The 22,901-nt window shown below is 45.9% G+C and overlaps 1 protein-coding gene across 1 annotated transcript; it reads left to right on the forward strand.

The window, feature by feature from the left end:
- The first annotated feature begins 1,204 nt into the window (after positions 1-1,204).
- Positions 1,205-18,965, forward strand: LOC144249841 (ral guanine nucleotide dissociation stimulator-like). The gene is made up of 7 exons (XM_077792038.1): positions 1,205-1,237; positions 4,779-4,893; positions 5,088-5,185; positions 5,352-5,468; positions 6,443-6,557; positions 8,475-8,577; positions 18,947-18,965. The coding sequence occupies exons 1-7, from the start codon at positions 1,205-1,207 to the stop codon at positions 18,963-18,965; spliced, it is 600 nt and encodes a 199-aa protein (XP_077648164.1).
- The last annotated feature ends 3,936 nt before the right edge of the window (positions 18,966-22,901 follow it).

Consider the following 22,901-nt stretch of genomic DNA (forward strand, 5'->3'; position numbering starts at 1 on the left):
CTCAACACAGTAGGTGTTGGGCTGTCCCAGTGCCATAACCCCTCCCAGGTTTCAAGGGGACTGTCTCCCCAACTCTCCCAGCCCTTGCCCACTCTCCTATTGCTGCCCACGATCTGTGGTTCCCATATGGGCATCCCGCCCTGGCTCCAACCTCACATATCCGGTATCCCCCAGTCTCCCTGGTCTCTGGGTCCAGACTCTCCTCTTCCTACAAGAATATCAGATATTGGATTTGGTCCCAGTTGATGCTGTGTTCCATCATGTGAGCTCTTAGCTTCATCACTGTGCAAAGACTCTTTTCCCACACAAGTTCGCACGACTTTTGGCTGGCTAAGAATTTTCAGGCGACACTTTTCTAATGAGTACACTTTCCTTCCTTCCGATCTCCCCCCAGTGAGCATTCCTCGCACCCTTGTCCTAGTTCCTTTATGGCAGTTTCCCTCCTTATGGCTGAGAGGACCTAGTGACCCCTGAATTCACACATTCTCCTTAATCACCAACACACTGCAGAATTCTCCAGGGGGCCATATATGCTCCTGGAAGTTGGTGTTGGAAATAGTTCTCCATCCATTAATCACTCCCTCACTCACTAATGTCCTTGTGTCCTTGAGAAAGGCTCTCCCTTTCCTGGTTTTCCTGAATAGAAATCCTCTTGCCTCTTGGGTGAATAGGGTTATGGGTTGTGCAGAGGGTGTTGGTCCACTGAGCATCTTAGAGACTGTCCTTTATGGAGCCTAATGATCCTCACTGGGGAATGAGGCCAGGGTCCTAACTGTGGTTAGTTAGAGAGGGAAAGAAGGACGAGGGAAACTCAGATGTCCCTTCATGGCCCCTGGAGTTAGAGGACTTACCCCTTTGCATCTGGGATCAGGAGACCTCATTTCCTCGAGGACACGCACACTCAGACGTAAAACTTAAGTGTGGGTTCCTTTCTGGGGTCCAGGGCTGTTGTTAGCCACCAGGAATGACAGTGCTCTCCATGCTGAGTGGAGCCATTTTTGCCAGGAAAGAGAGCCCATGGTCACGCCTTGTGCAAAGCATCCCACGCCAGGGGCTCCCATCCCTACATTCCTGTCCTGAAAGGAAGCCACTCAGAGGCAAGGTGGGTCCAACCACCTCCCATGTATTCACTCATCACTGTGTTCCAGCATCACCCCAGTGAACAGTCCTGATGGGATTGGATGTGGCTCAGAGTGTCACCCTCATGAGCTCTACCCTGCTACAGCTGCATTCTGCAGTGGGAGAAACTCAAAACCTCAAAACACATGCACATGAAAGAAAAGAGCAAGAGCCAGAGCCCAAACAGGCCAGGTGTGGCAAAGACAGCTGGAGTGCCTAGGTTGGGACTCAGAATTATGTCAGTGGGGTGGCATTGCTGCTGGCACCAGCATGATAACCGAGAGCCAGCCCTGCTCATTTTGGGGAGCAGTGTGTTGGGGAAGGCAGCAGAAATTGAGAGGCAGGATTGAGTTTGGCCCTAGGAGGAGGTTGGGTAAGAGGCCAGTGTGGGTTGGAGAGCCTGGGCAGATAGACAGAGGCCAGGGCACACCCCAAAGCCTGGAGACTGCACTTGATGTCCAGGGTTGTGAAACACCACTTCCCCTCTTACTCACAACTGAGAGCAAGGGGGCATTGATGAGTTCAGTTTGTGTGCGGCTGCATCCAAGTTCAGTTTGGCTCGGCTAGGAACCTCTGTTTCCTTGACTCAGGAGGCTGGGAGTCCAGGCTCCACTGAGGCTCGGCTGGGAGGATCGGAGTCTGAGTTTATGCCTGTGTTCCCTGTAGGATCCATGTTGGCTGAGCCTCAGTGTTTTTGTAATGAGAGGATGGGTGACCGTCATGTCTTTATCACAGGACACACTTGCTAAATGGATTTGTTTGCTCTGAGGAGGAAAGAGAGAGGGGGGAGTGGTGCTGGAGACAGGGATGCAGACAGGGGTCATGGACTTGGCATAACTCAGTCTTGGAGGTGATATCCCATCACCTGTACCCACTTCAATTCCCATGAATCCAGAGGCTGAGCCCCCTTGAGGTGAGGGGTGAACCGGTTCTGGGCAGCAGGATGCTGTGGTACCTCGGAGTCTCTGTGAGACCCCAACACTAGACACACTTGGCCCTTTTGAAATCTTAGGAGAAGCCTTGGGAAGTTGTATGGCAGAGGGGAGCAGCCTCTGCATCTCAGTCCCCTCCAACTTGCCATGGTGTAGAGAGGGAACTGCAGCCACGATGGGACGGACATTGGCCATGTCCCTGTGTGGGACACAGGCCTGATTGAGTTAGGGTGCATTCTTTGTCTCTCCCTTTCTTGTGATTATCCCATCTCTACATTTGTGCTTTAGCCACCTGTGAGTCCCATCTCTGGTTTCAGAGAGAATAGAGGGTGTTATGGGCCAATAGACACAATAAACCCTAGAGATTAGATGCTACCCTACTTTCCAGAAAAGACTGGGCACACCATGAGTTGCACAATGATGGGACCAGGGTCCAAAAGCTGCTGAGAGGGAAGGACTGGTTGTGAATGCATTTTTGAAGGCTCCAAGCTGGAACTCTAGTGGCACCAAGCAGGGCAGATGCTGGTGGGGATGTTTGGGTAGTTGTTGGTGAACACCTGCGCACCTGAGATGGGTAGGCATGGAGGAGAAATCGGCAGCCCATAGGGCTGTTGAAAGTGGTCTTATGTGAAAAGAGGCTCAGGTATGGGCACAGGAAATGACATCATTGCCTTGACAATGGATCAAACAGAACATGGAACCCTGGTATCCAGGCACCCACTTCACTGACCAAGCCATCCGAGCTCACTTGGTTGGAGCCACTGGAGGGAGAAGGATGTTCTCCTGTGGTTGCAGACAATGCCGAGCCTCAGGCTCCCAGGAATCTCAGGGGGGCCAACTAGCCCTTTTGTGGATACACTGGGTGAGGCTTCATCTTAGACGCCAGAGCCTCTGGCGATTGTCGCAGAGGAGCTCAAGAGTAACAGTGAGTAGCACAGGGCAGGTGAGCCCAGCAGGCCCTCTAGTCTGATCCCTGATGAATGGCCCAGGACTCCTATTCTGACTCTGTGTGTGTGTGTGTGTGTGTGTGTACTGATGGGAACTGTCCCATTGTGCTTTGACTCTAGTGTATTGGCACAAGTCATTTTTCTGTTTGTCACCATTTCCATTTTGACCCCACCATTCTTGGTCCCAACCCAGGGTGAAAATGATCAGAACACGGAGGAGCCCTTCAGGGTTCAGAGCCTTGAACCTTACAGGCAGGACCAGCTTAGGAATGAGCTCCTGCCTGTCATTTGTGGGAGGAACCTACATTTCAGCAGCAACATGGGGTTAATCTCCTGGGATTTCATCCCCACCCAGCAGGTGCTGGATCTCTTGTTCCCAAAACAGCCACCTTCTTCAGTCTTTACTCCTGGTGCCACTCCACATCCTCCAAGGGGACAAGAACCTCAGGTTCTGGATGGATGTTGTAGAATGCCCACAGAGCCAACTGCCAGGCTGGGTGGGGTGCAGTTGCTGGGCTTTGCTGATGTTGTCATCCCCCACAGTTCTTGGAACCTTCTGTGGCAGTGGCATCCAGGACCCCAGCAGCTGTGAGTAGCAGCTCCTCACTGCTTCACTCCAGCGAGCAGGTGGAAGACAGCCGCGTTGTTCACGTCCTCCTAGAGGGACAGAGCCTGAGGGAGACAAAGCGCATCCCGGTAAGCCCGACAGCAGGGCTGCCTCCTGGGTGTCCACACAGTGGAAGGCAGGAGACACAGCCAACCCCAGGGCTATGGTGGGAAATAAAGAAGAGAGAGGTCCGTCTTAAGGGCTTGACCTGAGGAGGGAGAGCATCAGCATGCCCAGCTTCAGTGGTGAGTGGGCCTGTGTATGGTGGGTTTTGCAGGCCAGAAGTGCAGACGGAAGTGCTGTGGACAGATGAAGGCAGAGATATGTCCAGGGTGCAGGCTGCAGTGCCTAGAACTTGGTATTCTCAATGAGTGAAGTTGGAGCAGAGGAGGTGGCAGTGACTTGTCACATGTGTAGGAGGGGATGTGTTCCTGGTGGCAGGGAAGAGAACCTCCTTAGCATGACTAGGTGTAGGAATTTGGGGTCGGGATCACCTGGGGGGTCATGCCAAAGCTTCGGAAATGTTAGGCTTTGCATGTATGTAAATACGGAGCTAAAGGGGTTCTTGGCAGAATTTCTATGGATGTGCAGTAGACACGCTAATGCTGCAGGTGTCCAGCTGCAGAGGAGACATGTTCAGTGACTGCCAGTGCTGAGTCAAGTACATCATTACAACCAGACCCGCACCGAGCTTCCAGAGGCCAGGGCCTCTCAAAGCTATCATGAAGCACTCAAGTGCACACTCTTGTATCTGAGTCCGTTTTGTGTCGTGGCAGTCAGGACCCAAATTTTCAGTGCATCTGCCTCTTCCACCCACAAAGGCAGCCTGCATCCCAGATCACACTTGGTGCGCAGATCCCTGGCCCATTGCTCTCATCTCAGTGAGATGAGAGTGTGTCTGTGCATAGGCAGTTTGGTCCTTTGACATGAGTGGAATGTGGCTCCCCAGGGGGAGGGGAGATGGCAGGTACAGGCAGATATTTGTACCAGGATTGTTCTAGTAGCACATTGCAAGAACCCAGGTGGTATATGGAGGACACACTCAGGTAGCAGGATAACAAGATTGTGCCCTTGTATATGTAGCTGAGATTTCTCCTGAATGTTTGACCACAGTCTTCTGGGTAGCTCTTCTAAAAGCCATTCTCTGATGACATTTGTCCCACCCTGATCCAGGTGACCTTTCAGGAGACGGTGACAAGCCTCATCCGCAGGGCCTTGGACCAAAATTTGTTGCAGCATGAGGATGTGGACAACTTTGAGCTGCTGTATATGATGTCTGAGGATGAGAGTAAGTAGGACAATCAGACAGTGGGGAGACATGATCCACAGTGGGCTCAGGATAACTGACAGCCAAGAGAAAGTGGGCCTTGGCCCCAAAATACCAAAGTGTGATGGGCCTGGCGGAGACTCTCAGGGGTTGTGGGTGTTTTGTGGTATAATCCTTGAGTGCCACCTAACAATTCTCTCCACTTCGCTCTGCAGAAATCAAGGTCTCTGACCACGCACTCGTGTGTCTGTCCATGAATCTGGGAATACAATATTTCATCGTGAGGAAACGCCCCCAGGTCAAGGGAAAGGAGGTAAACACCTACCTTATTCAAGCTGTGCATGTGCTGCCATTCCACTCCGACCTGAGGAAATAAGAAGCCTCAGCACCTGGACATATTTGCTGGAAGCCCATAGAGCCAACTGACAGTCTGGGGTGGCTTTCTGTTTCTGGGTTTGCTGATGTTCCATCCCCCACAGTTCTCAGAATCAACCTGCAAGTCCTCCAGGCCGCTTTCCCACAAGCAGGTGGGAGACACCTGCTTAATTCGTGTCCACCTAGAAACACAAAGTCCAGAGATGGCCAAGAGTGTTCTGGTAAGCCTGGGAGCAGGGGTGTCCCGTGGTGCTTACACCTGGGTGGGGAGCAGACACTGGTCCAATACCATGGACTACTCATGCCCTCTTGAATTTGGAGCTTCTGGATGATCAGGAGGATAGATGGGAATCAAGAAGGGAGAGGTCAGTGTGAAGGGCTGGAGCTGAGATGAGCGAGTGCAGCAGCTTGTCCACTGCCATGTCTGAGGGAGTCTGTGTGTCAGGTGGCAGCATGCAGTCCAGAAGGGCAGGGACAGGTATGGGTGACAGATGAGAATAGGACAGGAAGTAGGTTGCAGGTTCCCTTGTATGGGATGCTGACGTCTATGGAGGAGGACAGCAGTGTGAGGTTCTGCATGTTCCTTGAACAAGGAGCTGAGAGAGTCTCTCTGCAGAGTCGATATGGATGTGGAGCAAGCACACTAAATGTCCAGGTAACCCAATGACCACCCTTGCCGGATGAGGTGCCCTCCTACATCCCAGCCAGCACTGAGCCTCTGGAGGCCAGGAGCTCTCGTGGCTATCTTTCAGCACTCCTGTGTGTGGTCATGTTCCTGGGTCTGTTTTTGGCCCTGGCAATCCAGACCAAAGCCTCTAGGTTTTGTGCCTAGGCCATTCCCAATGCCGCCTGCATCCTCGGGCAGACCTGGGATCTTGGAGGCTATTGTCCCATTCCTCCCAACTTGTGGGATGAGATTGCATCTGTATGCAGGTAGTGGGGTCCTTTCACTCCGAGAGGAGTGCAGCTCCACAAAGAGCAATGGCAGGCCCAGGAAGTCCTATGTACACGGATTGGGCTAGTAGCCTGTGGGAAGAGCCCACACGATGAGCAGGAGGTCAGCCTCGGGTAGTAGGGTCATGGATGTTGCCCTTGTATTTAGAGTGGAGGTGCCTCCAGAATGCCCCTGCCCACTGTCCTTGAGTAGTCACTTCAAGGCCTATTTCCTGAAGGCCTGTCTCCCATGCTGCTCCAGGTGACCTGCCAGGATAGGGCTCCTGTCGTCATCCGCAGCGCCCTCGACCTACACTTCCTTACTGAGGAGAATCCAGAGGATTATGAGCTGGGCCAAATCATCTCTCGCCGTCAGAGTAAGTGAGACAATCAGATAGCAGAGAGCAAGGGTCAGGATGTGGACTCAGGTCAACTCTTAGCAACAAAGAGTAGTCTCTGACCCCCAAGAACACTCCAACAGGTGTGTTGGGTTCGTGCACAAAGCCAACTGCACTTCTGCTGGTGGAAGGTCTTGAGGTCCAATAGTATACCCCAGTGGATATTGCGGCTCCCCACCAGGTGCCCTCCCCTGGACATGAACAGGCATCCAAAGCTGACATCTTTGAGGAGTGAGGAGGAAAGCCTCTCTCCAGGAGCAGTATGTTTTCATGGTCTGGGATAGGAGTGGTTTCAAAGGAACATGGGAATGCATGGGCTAAAGAGGGAACTGGCATTTTGTGGACTGAAGCAGTACTATTGAAAGCCTTCTGTGTGACCAGAAAACCACTGCCTGGGCAGAGCATTGCCAGGATTCTAGCAAGCAGTAACAGGATGAAATTGGGAAGAAAACACAGCCTGGGAGACAGCCTGAATCATCTGTTTTTGCATAAATTCCATGGTCTTACGCACCTGAGTCCACTAGGCAAGGAGTGATCACAATAGCCAGGTTGTGATCCCTAACTAAAGTCAGATGAGGGCTTCCTGAGCACGTAGCCACAGAGCTCATCTGATAATAATGCCAGCGCTTTTTTGTTGGTTGGTTGGTTGGTTTTTGTGAGCCAAACACCACAGCAGCCATTATCCCAGCCTATGTACCCTGAAGACCACCATCCCTATGAGTTCTAGGATCACTTGTCTCCTATCTTAACCTACTGTTAGGTTAGTAGAGTCTATGGAAGAGGAAGTCTGTCTGGGGCCTTGGTAGCCTAAGAAATTCATAGCAGAGATCTCCACATCCAACCCAGAAGGGATGGAGAACAGGCTCTAGGTTAGAGGAGGGCGACAGGAAACACATGTTCAGAGGAAGGAGAAGCGGCTGTTGTATTCCCCCACTCGGGGTCATGGCACCACTGGGCCATACACCATGTTGGAGGGAAGCAGTCCCTTTGCTGGTCTTTGGAACCATTGTTCTCAGTAGGGCAGTATTTGGAATGTGGCCTCCATTCTCAGAAGCCTGGTTCACATGGAGGTGGGCTCCACCAACGCAGAAGCATGGCTCTAACGTGGTATCCGTGCTGGTCAGCCTGTCCTCACTGTGGCCATACTTGAGGAAAATAACTCAGAGGAGGAATCCTAGGCCTTTTCTCTGGGTTTCATAGCTTTCTCTTTGGTTGTGCACTGAGGCTGTCCATAAAGCTCTAGTGTGTGGCAGTGGAGAGCTCCTCAGCCCTTGCCACAAAGGCATAGACTGGGAGAGAGAGAACGAGGCTGGCAGAGAGGGAGAGAGAGAAAGATGGAGAGGGAGGACCTCTACTTGGAGAATGAGGATTCAGTGGAGCCAACAGGAACAAGGTACTGTTGCCCAGGGCACAACCCTGTTTAGGTCTTACTCCAACCATGCTCAACCTTTCTTCCAGTCCCTCCCACCCCCCAGTAGTGTATTCATCTTGAATGAGAATTTCATGTTGACATCAGAGCACTCACCATCCAATGCTTCCCTCCAAACCCACCTATGAAGATGGCTCATGTGGGGACTGAATCTTCGGCACAGGAGCCTTTTGTGGGAGATTTCAGATGCAAACCCTAGTGGTGTGCTTTGGCAGATGCAAGAGGACCTGAGATATTCTGGAGTCCAAAGCCTTCGGTAGGAACAGACATTAGGTCTGTTGAAGTGCTCTGCCTAGTTCTTCCTCAGGGAGGACTGTGGAGGCTGTCTTTGTTGGTATTGGTGCTGAATTGGAGAGCTCTCAGGTGTGTGGCTCTGGCCTTTTCTGGCACAGGCTCTCAGATGTTGGCGTGTCCTAGGGAGCACCTCCTGAGTGCCACCTTCTTTTTGTACACCCCTCTCTCCCCAGAGCTGAGGATTCCAGCAGAGGCCAACGTATTTTATGCCAAGAATGCTCACAAAAAATCCAACTTTGTGCTGAGGAAAAGGAGCCTCTCCCAAAAGAATGATGGGTGGATCCAGCCTCAACCTCCCTCTCGTCCTGGAAAGAAGGCTCCTGCCCTCCTGAGGATGCTTGCAAAACCATTCTGCTGCTGTGTGCCTGGGCGGGGCTGAGGCAGCCCAGGAATATTTACATTGATTACTATTTTCTTCAAAGTTTAAATCTATAGTTTGCCATTGTCCTTGACCTTGTTTAGTAACACAGTTGTTACTCTATCCTGTATTTGTTGTTTCCATTAATATATTATTATTTTAAAATATATATGTTTTTGTTACCTGATCTACTGTGATGATTTGAGTATACTAAATGTAGCAGTGATTCCTAAAGGACACATCCAAACCAACAGGAAGGAATGTTTCATTCTATCAGCAAGAACTTTGGTTTTTAGGAGTTTGGCAGATGGCGTTATCTGAGTCAGTTTTCCAATGGGGGCAATGAAGTATCAGCTATGATGGTACAAACACAAACAAAGACACACAAACACACACAAGAGCACACACACTCACTGAGAGATAGATAGACAGATGGAGTTGGTCTCTGCTGAAATACTTTGGAGACACGGTTCTGATTTCTCCCCTTTTGGAGTATTTTCAATTGCACAAGGTGTCTTGCAAATGAACCCATGTCTGAGGAAGACATGCATGTGTACTTCACATGCCACTTTTCACATAGCAGGAAGGTCATGTCATGTAATATTTTTCATGCAGCTGTCTTTTGACTGTGAACCATCCCATGAGGTCAGCTGTGGAATTTTCAACTTGTAGCATCACAATGGGGATCCACTCTTTGGATTTGGGGATATTTCCGATTTTCTTGATTCAGATTGGAATGATATATATATTAGTTTTTGATGAAAATTCTGCATTTGATGGTAATGAATGTCGTGCATCTAGGAATCTGTAGAGTGCAGACAATGAATGGATGCCTACTGTTGTCTGGACTGGTCTGAAAAGTCCTGTAGCATCTGAGCATGTGTGAGGGCTGTACAGGTCTTGCAAAAAGTCCAGGTCAGATGATCCTGCACAAAGCTGAACTCCTAGTGGTCTCCACAACAGTGTAAGGGCCAAGGAGAAACACACTTCCACACAGAAGTTGGGAAGCTACCTTATGAAGGTGATCATAGATACGGGATTATTAATATATCCAGGTTGGCATCTATTATTTTTTTAGCTTTTGACTTTCGCAGCTGTGGGCATCTTGACAACCATCAACTCCCTGTAAGCACAGACAACTCTATAAGAACCTGAGGATAAATTTCCCTGTGCATGTCCCCTTGTGAAACTGCTTAAGCACCGCCTGGTTTACACACAGGTGGAATTTCTAGGTCAAAGTGTGCATGTTTACTTCTTTGACTAAGCACTGCCAGGTGGCTCTTCTGCATAGCTCTACCTGTGGCCAGGATTGTATTATCTAGCTTTCTAACTTTTGCATGTTGAGTAGATACATAGTGGGAGCACACTGTTTTTGTTGGTATTTTTCTTGGTATCTATTCTGATGCTTTTCACTGGGGGATTTTTTCCTGTGAAAATGGGCTTCCTCTACTTGACCTTATTTTCTTCTTTTTAAAATTTTTTCAATGTGACTTTTTAATTTTAGTTTTATTAAAGACATTGCCCCTTGCTTGCATAGTCTATATCTAAAGCACTAGTCCTTGCTCCAAGGCCCAGCTTGCTCTCAGCTGCCCCAGGAGGGGAACAGTCTTTGGCGGTAGACAAGAGACACCCCTGCAGGGGGCACAAGTGCTTTGGCCCTCTGGTGTCTTGCCAGCAGTGCTTCCCATGCTCACAGAGGGTTTCAGACACTGAGTCAATGGTCCAGGTGGTCTTTTGTTCAGTCTGATCTCAAATTGAGCTCCTCTGAGAGGTCATATTGAAGTCCTTGTGTGTACCTGATCCATCATTTTAAACAATATTCCAAGTTCACTTTTTGTGTGTACGTGGGTTCTGGGGATTGAACCCAGGGCCTTGAGCCTGTGAGGCAAGTGACCTACCTGAGCTACACCCTCAGAGACCCCTGTAAAAGTATTTCCCCTTTGCCTCGGGGTCTAAGTTGCCAAGGCTGACCTCAAACGTTCCTCTTGCCTCAGCCTCCCTGGTGGCTGGCATGACAGGCATGCACCTGGGACTGTCACACTCGAGCCTGTGATGGGAACTCATGTGCATCTGTCCAGGGCTGAGCATGGTTAGGCAGAGCTGTGCTCCAGGCTCCCTGCAGGGCTGTGGAGGCTTCTGCTGCCCAGCAGCCCTGGTGCCATGGCCAGGGCTCCTCCCAGCCGAGGGCAGGCAGCTGCCCATTGCTGTAGGCTGACCTTATTTTCTTCTTATGGCACTCGTCCGTTCTCTGGAGTATGTCGTATGGTTTGTCCATCAGGAGTCTAACAGGTCCTCTAGAACCTTCAAACAATTAGTAAAATTCCTAAACAGTAAGTGAGCACGCGCAGAAATTGGGCTAATATTTTGGGAAGAACAATGTTGGATGATATATTCATGGCTTGAATATATCATCCAACATGAAGTTATATTTTATTACTTACAAAATGATAAAATAATGAAGCAATACCATGGGCTGAGCTAAAATAGATCCTTAGGATCTTAGGCATTCTGTAATAAATCTGTGTCACTTGAAGTGTAGAGTTGATCGACTCTGAGTAATGAAACAGAAGTAAAGGTATCAAAGCCAATGATCATCTGTTTCCAATTTTCTGTGATTTGGTTCAAGTGGTAAAGTGGTGATATTTATTAATAATGGATCAAATAGGTTCATAATTGTTTTAGAGTACAATTAGATGCCTTCAAACTTTAGGCTACATGGGCACATTTGAGAACGGTTCCAGCCATTCTCTCATCCTTTGGGTCATTCCCCTCCTATGTCCTGTGAGACATTTTCTATGTGAGGCTTTAAGAAGAAGAAGAGAATATTCTGTAAAGAAAACCTTGTGATCTGTGCAGTATGAAGTTGAATGGGTTCATTCAGAAATCAGAAATTCTATTGAAAGATATTTATTTGCATGAGCCAAATAAAACCTATTTTTAGGCATCCTGGTGAAGACAAGGTTTTATCTTTATGTCTCATTTTCTATGTTTTGTTGTTGTTGTTGTTGTTAGAATGAAATTCATATGTTGCCAGACCATTCTATCAGATGTGTAACTAGATGCCATTTAAATTACCCACTTTTACATGGTAGACAGTTTTTAATGAACACTGCCTGTCTGCACCTTTTTTAAAAACAGGACTGGGATCAGAAGCCCAAATACCAATGGTTAGCTGGAACATATTTTTCATTTGGCCTATCTGTCAGTATTCCCTGAGGTCATCTGTGCAATCAGCTTCGTTACTCCTGCTCCCTCACTGGATTTCATAGAAACCATATGCTATGTATGAATCAGGGACACCAATCCCACAACATAGCATTCTTGGAATATCCAAAGTCCCACTTTTCACTTCGCCATGCCTGAGATCAGCAGTAATATTTATCAGCAAATGTGAGATTTTCAAAGATCCAATTCTATGTGCTCCTTTCTCATAGAGCCTTAGGCAGGGATATAGCATACATAAATATTAAGTAAAGTCCATAGTTTTTAAAATGTCATCCATTGAATAGTTGACACATGTCTGAGATACTTTTTATTTTGGAGGAGGTATTATTTAATAGGGAATTCCAACAGCTACCTAATAGTGAAATGAGAAGTCTTGCATCCATTTTATTTTGTTTCTGATGATTTTTATGAGTAAGGGTAAGATACTTCCTTGTTCTGATGCAGATGTTGCCCACTTTTGTGAATGGATGCGGGGTGTCACCTACTACTTGCATATCTGCATATTGGGCTTGACACTGCTATCGTACTTGGTAGTTGGCAAAAAGTCAATACTGAAGTTAAGCTCTTGTGTTCTAGCAGCAGAGCTGAAGATCCTTGATGTGCCACCTTCTGCAATCCATGCTGCTCTCTTCATGTTCCTTATTGACTTCCTGGTGATGAGCATCATGGTCTCCTGGTCTTGAGAATGGCCAAGCATTGCTCTGTGAATGTGGAAGATGGGCATGTGGAAGGCTCCAGGGAGGAGGGATCATTGAACATGTACTCGAATCCATGTGCCTGTTGAATGACCTGTTTTTTTATTTTTGGGTTTTAAGGGAGACACTGCCCTAAAACACTTCTGTGCAGCTGGGGATGCAGGCTTCTGCTTCACCTTGCAGGAAGCATTAACGAATCCTTTCCAGAAGACATGAGAAGAGAGAAGTGAGCCTCTGGTATCATGCAGGTTCCTTGCATTGCCCATGGGCTAGAAGAGAGAAGAGTTGCTTCATGAGATTTGATCCCCTTTTTCCTGAAAAGTTCCACACAGAGGTGAGTCCCCAGCATGTTTAGAAATCATTTCAGACACCTTTCTGGACGGAATTGAATCAGAGCCCCTGATGATGTGGAAGAGCTAAAGATGGGTTTGCTATGAATTTTCTATTTCATTCATCAGGGCCTGAGTCAAGTCAGTCATTGTGCTGTCAACACATGAGCTGCTGGTCAAATGTGAGGAAGTGGTCTTGCTTTATGAAAACACCACCCTGATTCAGTGAGCCAGAGGCAGCCTGCAGTCCCTGTTTTCCTGTAAAGGCAGATTGCTGTGGATGGCCTCTGGCCTCGTCATGCAGCCCTGCTCAGAGTAGGGGATTGAGGGACCAGGCAGATCCCTAGTTCCTTTTGACCTTTATTGCCATTGGGCCACCCCAGGATTCTTGGACTCTACCTGGTCTTCTGGCCTGGGTCAGGGGATGTGAGGTTTGGAATCCCCCTCTGTGGCAGGATCCCAAGCCCCCCCAGCCACTTGAGGACAGGCACAGCCTTCCCTAATTGTGTTAGAGTTGGAGACTTCTCCCACCCATCCTCATCCATGCTCATCCCACATTTTGTAGCTTGGCACCTGAGGACCTTTATTCATTGACTTAGTTGTTAGTGATGATGGTTACTAAGACTAAGTGACTCTTTCAAGTCACATCACTTGCATGGTAGGGCTAGAGCATGGATCTTCCTAATTGATTTCATGGGACTCTCTCATGGAAACTGTGACTGCCTCCTAAACACACACTCTACATTTGGAGTGTCAAAATTCTTGGCACTGCCTCCTTGGCAAGTGTATCTTGTCTTCTACGTGGGAATTTCACAAATATTTTCCTTTGGTTTGTGGAGGTCATGCAGAAGGGATTTCATTTGAAATAGCCCAAACAAGAAATACCAGTTGTCTTTTTCACACATGGATGTGTGTAGTGAACATCCCTTTCTGTGTGCTTGCATGAGTTGCTCCTTTGAATTTGTTGAAGAATGGTTGGCTGGGGAGCAAGGTAACGAGAGATGAATATCAATGCTTGTCCAGTATTCTGAAGTGAAGAATGTATTGAGGATGTGAAGGCTTTTCTAGCCAGTTCCTATGGCTCAGTCAGGGATCAGTCAGAGGATTCTGTCTGGTAGACTCTTTGGAACATATGTCAAAGTGGCCTGGTCTTACCCTGTCCAGGACTGAATGCTGAGCTTGAGTGGGAGCTTCTTATCAGTTCAAGTACTTCCATGAGTCTGTCCTCTGTTCTCTTTGTTTTTTTTTTTTTTCCAGTTTTCAGTGGACATATCTTTATTTTATTTTATTTTATATGGTGCTGAGGATCGAACCCACTGACTCGCGCATGCCAGTCGAACACGTTACCACTTGAGCCACATCCCCAGCCCCCTCTGTTCTCTTTTTTCCCGAGCAGTTTCTAACAGGAAAGGAGAGCAAACATTGAAAGTACAGTGATTGATTATGTATACCAATGTTATTTGAATCAACTTTGTATAATTCAAAACTTTTTAACTTTTTGCTGGTAAAATTTCATATGTTGAGGAAATAATGAAAATATTGGGGTTGGGGGATGAGGATGGGCAAATCAAATATTTTTGAGCACCAAGACCTGTTTTTTTTTTTTCTTTTTTAACTTAAATCATAAACTGCCTGAGGACCACAGCAAGTAGATATTTCCAGAGACAGTGGGAAGGTAGTAGCACATGAGGAAGGGAAGAGCTCTCAGGATGGGAAGAGGGGGCCGCTTCAGGACTCACCGGGCAAGGCACGAGGCTGCTGGCCATGGTACATGCCTGGGCCCACTGAGTGGGGAAGATCCATGCTCTGTGTCCCTCCACCCTCCTCTGTAGCTTGTGTTGGCAGCAGATCAGGGAATTGGGGTCAGAAGTGCTCCCAGTAATATAGGCACCAGCCCCCAGAGTGTGTTCCTAGCCCTTTCCCCACCTGGCCTGACTTGGTGCTTGTGTTGATGCATGGCTGAAACCCTACAGTCATCAGAGTGTGTCTGCGGTCCAGATCCACCCTGCATGGCCAACATGCTCAGACCTTCGGCTGGGTCCTAGGCCTGCTACAACCAAACTCTGTCAACTGGGTGGCCAACAACAGAGGAAGGGCCTTCCCTCAAGCTCCAGGGGCTCAACACACAAGGTGTTGGGCGGTCTCACTGCCAAAACACCTCACAGGTTCCTAGGGGACTGTCCCCCCAACTCTCCCAGCCCTTGCCCACTCTCCTATTGCTGCCCACGATCTGTGGTTCCCATATGGGCATCCCGCCCTGGCTCCAACCTCACATAGCTGGTATCCCCAAGTCTCCCTGGTCTCTGGGTCCAGACTCTCCTCTTCCTACAAGAATATCAGATATTGGATTTGGTCCCAGTTGATGCTGTGTTCCATCATGTGAGCTCTTAGCTTCATCACTGTGCAAAGACTCTTTTCCCACACAAGTTCGCACGACTTTTGGCTGGCTAAGAATTTTCAGGCGACATTTTTCTAATGAGTACACTTTCCTTCCTTCCGATCTCCCCCCAGTGAGCATTCCTTGCACCCTTGTCCTAGTTCCTTTATGGCAGTTTCCCTCCTTATGGCTGAGAGGACCTAGTGACCCCTGGATTCACACATTCTCCTTAATCACCAACACACTGCAGAATTCTCCAGGGGGCCATATATGCTCCTGGAAGTTGGTGTTGGAAATAGTTCTCCATCCATTAATCACTCCCTCACTCACTAATGTCGTTGTGTCCTTGAGAAAGGCTCTCCCTTTCCTGGTTTTCCTGAATAGAAATCCTCTTGCCTCTTGGGTGAATAGGGTTATGGGTTGTGCAGAGGGTGTTGGTCCACTGAGCATCTTAGAGACTGTCCTTTATGGAGCCTAATGATCCTCACTGGGGAATGAGGCCAGGGTCCTAACTGTGGTTAGTGTGAGGACACCCTGGGTTCAGAGAGGGAAAGAAGGACGAGGGAAACTCAGATGTCCCTTCATGGCCCCTGGAGTTAGAGGACTTACCCCTTTGCACCTGGGATCAGAAGACCTCATTTCAAAAGTTATTAGGAGACATAAATTGGATAAGGCCTTATCTAGGCATACCAACAGGAGAGTTGGGACCTTTATTTGATATCCTAAAAGGTCCATCAGATCCAAATTCACCCCGCATATTAACTCCTGAAGCAAGAAAGGCATTAAAAATTATTGAAACATATATGGAAAATATGCATTTGGATAGAATTGATATAAGTTTGCCTTTATTATTTATTGTAATAACAACAAAAAATATTCCTACAGGAGTATTTTGGCAAGAAGGTCCATTAATATGGATACATTTATCTTATTCTCCTAACACTATTCTTACTAGGTATCCTGAGGCTGTAGGACAATTAATACTCAAAGGAATAAAAGCAGCAAAGGGAGTGTTTGGGATTTCTCCCAATAAAATTATTACTCCATATACTATGAATCAAATTGATGACTTAGCTAATGAGTTAAATACTTGGGCAATAATCATGTGCAAATCTAATGTTTCATTTGATAACCACTTACCATCTAATCCTTTATTGTCTTTTTGGTCATCGCATCCTGTAATTTTTCCAAAAACACCTATCATGAATGCTCCAAATATATTCACTGATGGGTCAAATAATGGTACAGCAGCAATAGTTACACCTGATCAAACTTTTACATTTTTAGTACCCAAACAATCAGCTCAAAAGGTAGAGCTTAATACAGTATTACAAGCTTTTGTGATGTTTAAAGATTCTGTATTTAATTTATTTTCCGATAGTCAGTATATAGTTAATGCTATAGTATCCCTTGAAGATACTGGTAGGATTTCCCCTTCCTCTACTGTTTTCTCTTTGCTTTCCACTATACAAAGTCTAATCCGGGACAGAAAAGATCCATTCTTTATAGGACATATCAGGGCCCATACAGGATTGCCAGGAGCCCTTAGTTTGGGCAATGATTTAGCAGATAAAACTACACATGACATACATATTTTCTCTACATTAGAAGAAGCTATAAATTTTCATAAAAGGTTCCATGTCAATGCTAATACTTTACAAAAGCATTTTAAAATAACTACAGAACAAGCTAGACAAATAATAAAACAATGTCAAAATTGTGTGACCTTTTTACCACAAGTTAATCTTGGAGTCAATCCTAGAGGATACCTAACCATATTTGGCAGATGGACGTCACACACTTGCCAGAATTTCAAAAATTAAAATATTTGCATGTTACAGTTGATACTTCTTCTGGATTTTTGATGGGCTCCCTTCATGCCGGAGAAAAAACTAAAGATGTTATAGCTCATTGCTTACAAAATATTGCCACTGTGGGCGTTCCAAAACAGTTAAAAACAGATAATGCCCCTGGTTATACTTCTACCTCTTTTAAACAATTTTGCTCATCATTTGGCATTACTCATATAACAGGAATCCCATACAATCCACAGGGACAAGGCATAGTTGAAAGAGCTCATCAAACTATTAAAATGTACTTATTAAAGCAAAAAGATGGAATTGGGAAGGGGTATATATTCCCCAAAGATAAATTTAAAATAACCCTTTTTACTCTAAACTTTTTAAATTTGGATTCATCAGGACTTAGTGCTGCGGAAAGGTATATGTGTCCAAAAAATGTACATAAGCCCAAGGTACTTTGGAAAGATATTCTAACAGGACAATGGAAAGGTCCTGACCCAGTAATTGACTGGAGTCAGAGGTCTGTTTGTGTGTTTCCACAGGAACAACAGCAGGGAATTTGGATTCCAGAGAGATTAACTAAAGCAATTTCTAGAGACCAAAAAGAAGATGATTTGGCTCAAATCCATAACAGCTGATATCCAAAACTCCAATTTGGCTATTCTTACATCTGCAACAGAACCAGGATGCTTTTTTCAATATCTATTTTATTATTGCCCTTTCCCATATCATGAAGTTCTATTTTGTTTTTTGAGCTCATACAGACCTAGGTTAATGTTTTGCTGATCAGTTCTATTTTTTGACTATAGAGTTTTTAAACATTGCAATGGAGATTTCACCTGTAAAAAGTTATAAGGCCTTTACTATTATGTTATGTGTTGTATGTATTATATTATGTGTGCACACTTGTGTTTTGTGTTATATGTTTGAATGTATGTATGTCCATATATCATATATGATGAGCGCTCATGAAAAAATGGATCCAAATATATATTTTTTATTCACGTGATTTAAATGGTTTAATTTAAATTGGGTAAACAACTGTTGAGGATTGTTTTAATATGTGAACAAAAAAGGAGGTTAACAGATCTGTTTGCTTACTTTCACCTTTCCTTTTCATTAAATTTAATAATTCTCTTCAAGATAATATAAATTGTTAAGAAAATTGTTTTCTTTTAGTGCCTTCTGGAATGTTACATAATTTTTTCTTTAGCCATTATTGCCAGAATTCCTATCTTCATCCCAGTGCTGGTGAAGACAAAGATAAAACCAATCTACAGCTTCTGCAATAGCCATCACTGAACTGCTTGCAGAACTTTCCTAGACTATGTGTCACTTGTATGCATTGTGAACTCACTTGTATGCATTGTGAACTATCTGTTGGTGCAGCGACTTGTGGTAGTGTTGTGGTATTTTTGCTGATGATGTCATCGGTGGTACAATTTTTCCAAAAGGAACCGTCAATTGGTTTGGTGTATCTTTGTCCCTTCTGCTTGTCATGATTGTTAAGCTAAAATTTGGTGGCCAACAGAGGTGAGGCAAAGAACCTCACCCCCTGCTGGTACAAAGATCTCTCCACAGGTGTGGCTGTATACTGGACCGGTAGTCAGTGACGGGTATGATCCAATTGCAGTGGTACCAACCTAAGACAGGAGGCTGACACCTTGAGGTCAGCTCATCCGATAACGGGTAAGGACCATATGTACTATTGGACAACCTAAGGCAGGCACGGTCCCTAAGCCACATGCTTGTTGTTTAAACAGAGAGGGGGAGATGTTGAGAGCCACAGCCGAAGGGGCCCCAGCAAACTTCCAGCTGCCAGCAAACGTTCAGACTGCCAGCTGATGATTGTCTCACAGCGGCCCCAGCAACGACTAGCTGAATGGCTCCTCTGCGGTGATGCTCATTGGGCTGTTTCCCTCCCTTTCAGACCACGGAGCTGCTCATTGGGGGACTTTTTTGGCTCCGCCCACGCGACCCAGCCAATTGGCCTCAAGAGCAGGAGGATTTTGGGAGGTGGAGAGGCATGTGTTGGTGAGAGAGGCTAGTGGGAAGCCGGTGGTGGCATTTGGGCTCTGAGGGTTTTTCCTGAGGAGCTGTTTTGTTTGGCGTGTGTGGTTCTAAAAATAAAGTTCGTTTCTTTTGACAAGTGGCTCCTGAATTGTGCCCAGCCAGACTGCAGCAGCAACCATCATCACTAACCACTAAGTCAATGAATAAAGGTCTTCAGGTATCAAGCTACAAAATGCGGGATGAGCATGGATGAGGATGGGTGGGAGAATTCTCCCCCTCTAACACAATTGGGGAAGGCTTGTGCCTGCCCTCAAGTGGTGGGGGGCCTGGGATCCTGCCACAGAGGGGGATTCCAAACCTCACATCCCCTGACCCAGGCCAGAAGACCAGGTAGAGTCCAAGGACACTGGGGTGGCCCAATGGCAATAAAAGTCAAAAGGAACTAGGGATCTGCCTGGTCCCTCAATCCCCTACTCTGAGCAGGGCTGCATGACGAGGCCAGAGGCCATCCACAGCAATCTGCCTTTACAGGAAAACAGGGACTGCAGGCTGCCTCTGGCTCACTGAATCAGGGTGGTGTTTTCATAAAGCAAGACCACTTCCTCACATTTGACCAGCAGCTCATGCGCTGACAGCACAATGGCTGGCTTGACTCAGACCCTGAGAAATGAAATATAAAATTCATAGCAAACCCATCTTTAGCTCTTCCACATCATCAGGGGCTCTGATTCAATTCTGTCCAGAAAGGTGTCTGAAATGGTGTGTAAACATGCTGGGGACTCACCCATGTGTGGAACTTTTCAGGAAAAAGGGGATCAAATCTCATGAAGCAACTCTTCTCTCTTCTAACCCATGGGCAATGCAAGGAACCTGCATGATACTAGAGGCTCACTTCTCTCTTCTCGTATCTTCTGGAAATAAATCATTAATGCGTCCTTCAAGGTGAAGCAGAAGCCTGCATTCCCAGCTGCACAGAAGTGTTTGAGGGCACTGTCTCCCTTAAAACCCAAGAAGAAAAAACAGGTCATTAAACAGGCACATGGATTAGGGTACATGATCAATGATCCCTCCTCCCTGGAGCCTTCCACATGCCCATCTTCCCCATTCACAGTACAATGTTTGGCCATTCTAAAGACCAGGAGACCATGATGCTCATCACCAGGAAGTCAGTAAGGAACATGAAGAGCAGCATGGATTGCAGAAGGTGGCACACCAAGGATCTTCAGCACAGCTACTAGAACACAAGAGCTTAACTTCAGTATCGACTTTCTGACACCTACCAAGTAAGATGTTAGTGTCAAGCACAACATCCAGCATCCAAGTAGCAGGTGACTCTCCGCATACATTCACAGAAGTGGGCATCATCTGCATTGGAACAAGGAAGTATCTTATCCTTACTCATAAAAATCGTCATACACAAAGAATAAAATGGATGCAAGACTTCTCATTTCACTATTACATAGCTGTTGAAATTCCCTATTAAATAACACCTCCTCCAAAATAAAAAGTATCTCAGACATGTGTCAACTGCATAATGGATGACATTTTAAAAATTACAGCCTTTACTTAATAATTATGAATGCGATATGGCTAGTAAGCCTCTTTGGGAGAGGAGCACATAGAATTGCATCTTGGAAAAGCTAACATTTGCTGATAAATGTTACTGCTGATGTCAGGCATGGTGAAGTGAAAATTGGATTACTTTAAATACTCAAAGAATGCAATGTTGTAGGACTGGAATCCCTGATTTATAGACAGCATGTGGTTTCTACGAAAGCCAGTGATGGAGCAGGAGGAATGAAGCTGATTGAAGAGATGACATCGGGGGATACTGAGGGATAGGCCAAACTGAAGAACATGTTCCAGCTAACTACTGATATATGGGCTCGTGAGCCCAAACCTGTGTTTGATAAAGCACTCATGTAAAAAGGTCTACCATTTAAAAGTGTGTCATTTAAATGGGATCTAGATGCACATCTCATAAAACGGCCTATAAATTGATGAACTTCATGCAAGTGAAAAAAACAGATGATGGTAGATATAAAGATAAATCCTTGTCTTCACCAGGATGCCTAGAAATAGATTTTATTTGGCTAAGATGTAAATATCTTTAAACAGAATTTCTGATTTCTCAATGACTTTATTCAATATTATACCGCACAGATCACAAGGTTTTCTTTACAGAATAGTCTCCTCTTCTTCAAGCCTCACATAGAAAATGTCTCACAGGACATATGAGGGGAATGATCCAAGGGATGAGAAAATGGCTGGAACCATTCTCAAACGTGCACATTGAGCCTGAAGGTTTGGAAATGGGACAGACACATTGCCTCTTCAAGACTGCACTAGGGTTGCAGGTGTACCAACAACTGTCATGGCTCCATGTCACTAACTATGCCTAGCTCTCCTCAGAAACCTGAGGACAGCCAACAACCTCAGTTTGAAGGCACCTAAGGTAACCTAAAAGAATTATCACCCTATTGGATCCATGAATTAATACGTATCACAACTTGACCACTTAAACCAAATCCCAGAAAACTGGAAACAGATGACCATTTCCTCAGACACCCTGACTTCCATTTCATTGCCCAGAGATATTTTGGAAAGAATAAAATAGAATTTCATGCTTTGAATATATCATCCAACACTTTTCTTCCCAAAATGCTAGCACAATTTCTGGGTTCACTTTCTCTTTAGGAATTTTACTAATTGTTTGAAAGTTCTAGAGGGCCTGTGTTGGTCTCATAATGGACAAACAATCCAACATCCCCAGAGAACTTACATGTGCGATAAGAAGAAAACAAGGTCAAGCGGAGGAATGGGCAGGGGGATCCAGAGGAAGCTCATTTTCATGGGAGAGAATCCCCCAATGAAAAGCATCAGAATAGAAACTAAGAAATATACCAACAAAAACAGTGTGCTAGCTACTCAACATGCACAAGTCAGAAACCTAGAGAAGAGAATGCTGGCCATGTGTGGACAGGTTGAGCTCTTCAGAAGAGCCACCTGGCACTGCTTAGTCAAAGACGTAAACATTCTTTTACCCAGAAATTCTACCTGTCGGTACTTTACCTACATATTGCTTAAGCAAGGGGACATGCATAGGGATATTTATCCTCATGTTCCTTATAGACTTGTCTGTGTTGACAGGGAGCTGAGGGCCATCAGGATGCCCACAGCTGGGAAAGTCAAAAGCTAAACTGTGACGGCTGCCAGTCTGGATCTATTCAAAGAAATCAATGAAAAACAACAGATGGACACATGACAGTCAAATCCCTGAATTCAAGTTCTTGCTATCCTACCTACCAACAATCATGCTTGGTCAACACAGTGGCATACCTCAAGGCAAAAAAAAAAAAAAAAAAAATTTTTTTTAAAGAAAATATTATGTCATGATTACTTTTCTTCAATGCAACAAAGGAAATGGCAATATTTCCCCATCTGAGATCTGTTACTCTGTTATGCATACTACATGAGATTATTGTGGACATGCTTACAAATAATTATCTACTCAGATACTTTCTGTGACTCACCAAATGCAAAGATCTAGGAAGAATTAAAGTAAAGTCTCCATACGTGAATTCATCATCAAAAGCCTTGAGTCAACAGGTGCTTCACAAAATGGCTTCTTTGCCAACTTGATGACCTCCTCCTCTGGCAATGTTTCCACCTGAAAGAGGTCACCAACCTGTTATCATTCGCATTTCCACAGTGCCAGTAAAAAGAAACAAAGTCTGATATTCCATTGAATAAATCCTCAAGTGGACTAAACTCCATACTTCCTTCCATATTTTAAAATTA

This window comes from Urocitellus parryii, chromosome 12 (genome assembly GCF_045843805.1).
Source record: "Urocitellus parryii isolate mUroPar1 chromosome 12, mUroPar1.hap1, whole genome shotgun sequence".
Lineage (NCBI taxonomy): Eukaryota > Metazoa > Chordata > Mammalia > Rodentia > Sciuridae > Urocitellus > Urocitellus parryii.

Excerpts from the sequence above, each read along its gene's own strand:
- LOC144249841 (XM_077792038.1), top strand. The coding sequence starts at position 1,205 with ATGAGCTCTACCCTGCTACAGCTGCATTCTGCA. Across the intron at positions 1,238-4,778 it reads TGCTACAGCTGCATTCTGCA|GTGACCTTTCAGGAGACGGT; the intron begins GTGGGAGAAACT and ends ACCCTGATCCAG. Across the intron at positions 4,894-5,087 it reads TATGATGTCTGAGGATGAGA|AAATCAAGGTCTCTGACCAC; the intron begins GTAAGTAGGACA and ends TTCGCTCTGCAG.